Source organism: Mastigoproctus giganteus, chromosome 4 (assembly GCF_048544385.1).
Source record: "Mastigoproctus giganteus isolate SK-2022 chromosome 4, ASM4854438v1, whole genome shotgun sequence".
Classification (NCBI taxonomy): Eukaryota; Metazoa; Arthropoda; class Arachnida; order Uropygi; family Thelyphonidae; genus Mastigoproctus; species Mastigoproctus giganteus.
In genome coordinates this window covers 119,721,187-119,727,186 of record NC_143578.1, presented here as the reverse complement: position 1 = coordinate 119,727,186, position 6,000 = coordinate 119,721,187, and the positions used below count along the sequence as shown (strand labels likewise).

General features: G+C 37.7%; 1 protein-coding gene across 2 annotated transcripts in view; it reads left to right on the top strand.

Annotated features, from left to right (window-relative positions):
• The first annotated feature begins 281 nt into the window (after positions 1 to 281).
• Positions 282 to 6,000, top strand: part of LOC150087021 (lamin-like) — a 328,582-nt gene continuing 322,863 nt past the window's right edge. For both annotated transcript variants that reach the window (XM_090372908.1, XM_090372909.1), the window contains exon 1: positions 282 to 768. In XM_090372908.1, coding sequence (XP_090229034.1) covers positions 359 to 768 — 410 coding nt within the window. In that variant the 5' untranslated portion in view covers positions 282 to 358. The remainder of the gene's footprint in view (positions 769 to 6,000) is intronic.

Sequence of the window (6,000 nt, the reverse complement as noted above, 5' to 3'; positions counted from 1 at the left end):
TTAACTTTTTCTGTATTCCTACTTATAAATAGCAAAATATTAATAGATTACTCGCATATACCACCTTAAAGTGATTGTGCATATTTAATATATTTTTGCGGCAAAGCTCAGTGTATATTTCTTGAAGATAGAGCATTAATTTCCCACCCTGATTATTAGATGTAGTGATCACTTTCGGAAAGTCTAACTTGGTGATTCCTTATGTCCGTTGGGTGGCGCTTTATCCAAGTAGCATGCTGTTTCGTAGTTGTCAGCAGCGCAGCTGTGAGTTTCCGTGGAAGGTTTACGAGAGACGGTTGTGCTATAACTGAGTGTAATTCACTTTATATAGTGAAAAAAAGTTAACCCTAATTGGACTATGGCAAGTAAAGCGACTACACGAAGAACACTGGCTAGTACGACGGTAAGCCATCAGTCTCGTAGTCCTAGTCCTCATGTGACAACAAGCTCGGGCGATAGACCGAGGTCTCCGCTCAGTCCAGCCCGACTATCACGCATACAAGAGAAGGAAGAATTACAGCAACTCAATGACCGGCTCGCGGCTTACATCGACCGTGTTCGGCATCTGGAATCGGAGAATAGCCGTCTTCTGGTGCAGGTTCGGACAACGCAAGAAACCACCACTCGGGAAGTGAACAACATGAAGTCTATTTACGAACAGGAGCTGGCAGATGTCCGCAAGCTTCTTGATGACACAGCCAAGGATAAAGCCAAGTTACAGTTATCGGCAGAGAAATGGAAGTCCGAAGCTGACGATCTGAGAATCAGGTAAGCCTGTATATTGTAATGCTATTATTTCTGTGGCTCATTCCTATGGCTGTTTCTCTCTCCCTCTCTAGACCCTTTTGTGTTATGCTAACGTAATTACCTGCCTCTCTAAAGTTTCTTTCTTAATCATTAAAATAATCTTGAATATTCACAAGAACTAATCCGCCCCCTCCATCTCGTTGAGTGAACTGTTCAACATATTAATCGATCTTTAGGACTACTGTATTTGGTAAGCTGACCAGTGCAGTCCGAGGATACGTCATGTGGAATAGGACCAGCGTGGCCGCGTTATGAGTTGGATGTATGTTTACCTTACAAAAATTTATCGTTTATTTTAATTAACAGCTACCAAAAAAAAAAAAAAAAACATTTGGAAATGTCAAAAACACTCGCTTTTTTTTTTTTTTTTTTTTTAACATTACATTGTAATTACGATTGGGTCAGCGTGTAATCAGTGCTTGACATTCCGCGTATGTTTACGTTTCACTTTATGTAATTTTACATAATTAACTGGTAAGGTTTGGTATTAACATTTTGATTTTGCTTTTTCAGTTGGCAGGATCTCTTTTTTTAATACGGAAACCATTAATTTGTGAATTTATAGCAGTTCAGATATGCGAAATTTAAGAATTGCATCAAAATAAAAACGCATTATCTGACATGTTTCCCAAACATCTCCAAAAGTGGAAAAACGTGCATGTTATCAAACGGGGTATTATGTTGTACCGCGTGAGCTTTTGCTGCTGACGGAACACATTGCACAATGGAATACAGTCTGATTGTAGTCCCCTCGGAAATGCCTCTCAATCAAGCAATAGGAGGTGATGATTTAAAACTAACGACATGATACCCAAGTGTGTCAAATAGTCGGTTTTGATTCGTATCAGCTTATCATTAAGACGTTGAATGTTTTATCAGCATGGCCTGTTAATTATTATTATTAGCCACATGGTGCAAGGAAGCCTGAGGCTTATGCTGCACCAGCCGAAAAAAAAATTTCTGAATTACCCTGAAGATAGGGGGGGGGGGGGTAGAAGGGAATCACCAAGAACTAAATATAAAATTTCATCAAAATCGGTAAAACCATTTTGGAAAAAATACGTAATTTTAAAATTAATCTTAAAGTAAAGTTAATTGGCTAAAACGCATGTTTTAGCCAATTGGCAGGTAGAAAGTTCAGTTTCCGATAAAAATCACTTAAAATATTAGTAAAAAACATAAATTGGTTTTTGAAACAGTAATTTTGGGGCCCACCTCTGATCAGATGTCTAGGCAGGTGTCTTTTTTGCCTATAGGATAACGCGCCACTGAGAAATAGCACCGTATTTAGTAATCACGCAAGCTCGAACCACTGTCACTTAAAGAATGTTACTTATATACCTTTGGGCGAAACCACTCGGCTGAGGCAGCCAATGTGGGTGATTAGTGATTGATTGGTTTTTAGGAGCATTAGCAACTAAGGCCATATTGCTCCAGGATATGCGGTGGTCATTCCTTGACCTTTCCGCATCCTCCGTATTTGGTGGTGACGGGCTCGAACCCCGGTCTAATCAAGAAGCGTGTGCTGTGCACTGTGCTCCTTCCCACCTGGCTACGGAGGCGCCTGCCAATGTGGGGGTATATAGTCTCAGATCAGTAGAGACAGTATACACTTTGTCCATAAAGCATTTTAAACCAAAGCGTAAAATTCTTCATGGACAAGGCTGTGTGTTTTTTTGTTATCACTTAAAAATTTGAACTCTATTCTGTTATTAGGAGTTCGGGGCCGGGAGAGGTGCATATCTTTCACTACCTAGAGTCGGTAGTGAAAGATATGCTCCTTCTTTTTTTTTTCTAAAGGTCCTAGCCACTGAAATCTCAGGAAATTAGGTGGCAGGACCTGCCAGAGTAAATCTTAGTCTCCTGGTGTTTCCTGGTCTGCCTCCACGGGGCGAAAGTGGGGCAACGTTGGGCCTCAATAGGGATCCAGCGGCTAAATGACCAGATGAACAACGGTACACGACACTACACATGTACAATATCCATACACTTTTGAATCTCTGGCATTTCCAGTAAACTGGCACACCCATCACAATGCAAGCAACGCGGAGATGGGGGAACCCCTGGTGCCGCATGACACCAAACACACTTTACACTTTATCTAGAGTCGGTCCGGTCGCTTTATTCCGGCTGTACTGGACTCAGCATTGAAACAAATCTGAAATCCGCACTGGTTTGAATAATGTGATATCATAATATCATACATATTTAAATTAAATTGCTTACTCGGTAATGTATAAGTTGAGATCGCTAGAAGTATTTTTCTGCTCTTCACTTTTACCCATGTGTATGTTCTAAAGCCGAGAGCAAGAGTTCGTTGACTCAGAATAGTTTTTTTCTGGAAAATAAAATCTGTTTACAGCCGTTTAATAATTACTGTATACAATTACGTTTTTGGACTAAACTGTTGAAGGGATAAAACTTTTTCCTGACCATAAAAAAGGCAGTTGGCTAGGAAAAATTGTAAGTTAAAAATTGCAAAATCCAAACGGTGATATTTAGCTAAATTTTAACTTGAAATTCAAAAACTGTGGACGTGTGTTGTGTCTTATATACGGCGGCACTTAAATGTTAGTTCGACCCCAACCGCCCTGGTACAGGTACACTGTGATGAATACAGAGCTCTGTATGATGTTATGTTTGTGAAGTGTCTTGTTTTGTTGTATCTGGTCACTTAGCTACTAGGGAGCAGCGATCATCAGGATGGCTGCTCCCCAGTACCCGTCCACGCCACGAAGAGGCGGACCACAACAATACGCGTATTGTCAAGCATTAGTAGAGGCGTATGATGCAAGAAAGCAAGCTTATACAGCATCAGCAAAAAAAAAAAAAAAAAAAAACAACTTCCCATTTCTCCCATCCATTCGCTCCAAAAGTTTGTCCACTTCTTCCTTGAATTTATTTAAGCTATCGACTTCCAAAAAGACAGATGGAAGTTTGTGCCAGCAATCAACTACCCGCTGGCTAAAGGCAAACGAAAGTGACGAGGTAAGAATCCCACATCCACTGAGGGAAAAATCAATTCCAGTGGATGCCAGCAGATCCCGTACCACTGGGAGCCCAAACGGGTGGTACCAGCAAAAAAAAAAAAAAAAAAAAAAGAAAGAAATTAAAAAAATAACAATAACAAAATAATTTTAATAATATAATAATAATAAAAAAATTTAAAAAACATATATAAAAATAATAAAAATCAAAATAATAAAAAAATAAAGAAAAAATATAAAATAATAATAATAATTAATATTAATAATACTATATATATATATTAAAATAATAAAACTAAAAAAAACAAAGCAATGTATGCAAGCAAATAGAAAAAATCAAATTGTAAAAATGGTAAGTAATTAAATAAAAGTAATAAAAACATACAAATAAAACAAACAAGAAAAAATAAAATAAAAACACACCCGGAATAATGCATTCAGCAGTCGTCATGTAGCTTAGTCAGGGGATTGCAATCAGCAGTAGTCGAGTTGAAGAAATCAGAAGGTAAAGTCTGGTAGCCCTTGTTCTGTAATGAAATTTCAGGTAGACTTGGCCCGGGCGATACATGGCAAGACAGAAGACTCAGTCGGATCGATTTCAGAATCACAATCGAGTTATAAAACTGACAAAAACTTAGAAAAAAGATGTAGGCATTGGCGGTACCATCACCCTGTGCTGCAGTTGCACCAGGACCTATGCTCATGATAATACGCCATTTGTGTCTAGATGGGAGAGAGAAAAAAAAAAAAAAACGTAAAGGAGAGAGAGAGAGAGAGAGAGAGAGAGAGAGAGAGAGAGATGTATCACACCTAAGTACTTCTAAATGGAAAACCAGAAGCAATGAATTTTAAAAGCCATGGCCAAATATCAAAAATATATTTTTGTTTTCTTAAAAATAATTACGTTATAGTTCTGTTGTAATATTAATCGATACTTTTGAATTAATTAAATTATAAAAATAATAATTATTAAATGTTTATCCATGAGTGGTACTTTTATGATAATTGATTCAGGTAATAACGACTGTCATATTTTTAAATTACATTATTATGAATTCTGTTACTGTCTTTAAATCAATTCGGCACCTGTGGCCGGGGTTACTCTCCATACCCTAGTTATGCCAGGGGCTCACATCTGGTGAGTAGGGGCTTGGCAAACCCAGGGTCCTGAGCTGGATATCATCATTCCTCTCTCTCTCACAGGGTAACTCGGGAATTTTATTATATTTTTTTGGCCGGTGCAGCAAAGCCTCGCTCTTCCTTGCACCACATGGCTAATAATAATAATATGCCTCTGATTACAACATCCTATATCATTGGTTCTCAAAGTGATTCAGGTCGTTGTATTTTCAAGTGCCCATCAAGGAACCTTCTTCCTTTTGATTTACGAATGCTGGACCCATATAATTTACACATACAATCTTCGGGCCTGACGTAGCCCAGTGGTCAGGAGAGAGTGTGCACAACACTCGTTCCTTGAGTGGACCGGGGTTCAAGCCCGTGACTACTAAATACGATGAATATTTGTATTGACGATTTATTGTAAATTCTGCTGACTTGGTTGTCGTGCCGGAATATAAACAGAAAATGTTTTTTTTTTCTATTCAGTGCTGTTTCTGCTGCTAATTAACTAGTGGTATAACATGATGACCAAGTGTGTAGGGAAGTAATTCCGCTTCCTTTCTTAGTCATATCCTATATTGGGCGGATAATCGTAATAGGTCAAGTGCCTTTTGTTTGTATGTGTGTGTTCACACGCTGATTTGCATGTGCGTGTGGAAAACTCTGTTCCCTCTGCTTGAGATCTGCTAATTACATTCCCGATTGAAGGGGCCTAAAGCAGGTACCCTCGATTTTCTTTGTTTGGTTAGGTGCCAAAGCAGATACAATGCAGACCATGAAAACAGCTCGATAACATTAATTATGCATTTTTCAAAATAGAGTTTCATTATTTTTGATCAACCTTTATATTTAAATTTTTTTTTTTTTTCGTGACTAAACTTATTTTCGACTTAAGAAATAAGTCGAAAATCCAACGCTATTATTACATAATAATAATATTGTTATTATGGGATATTATGTAAATGAATATTATGTAATTACATAATAACAATAATATTGTTATTATGTAATAATAGCGTTTAATAATAATCTTCCTCAATATTTAACAATATTATTGTTTAATGTTGAGGAAGATTTATAAGAA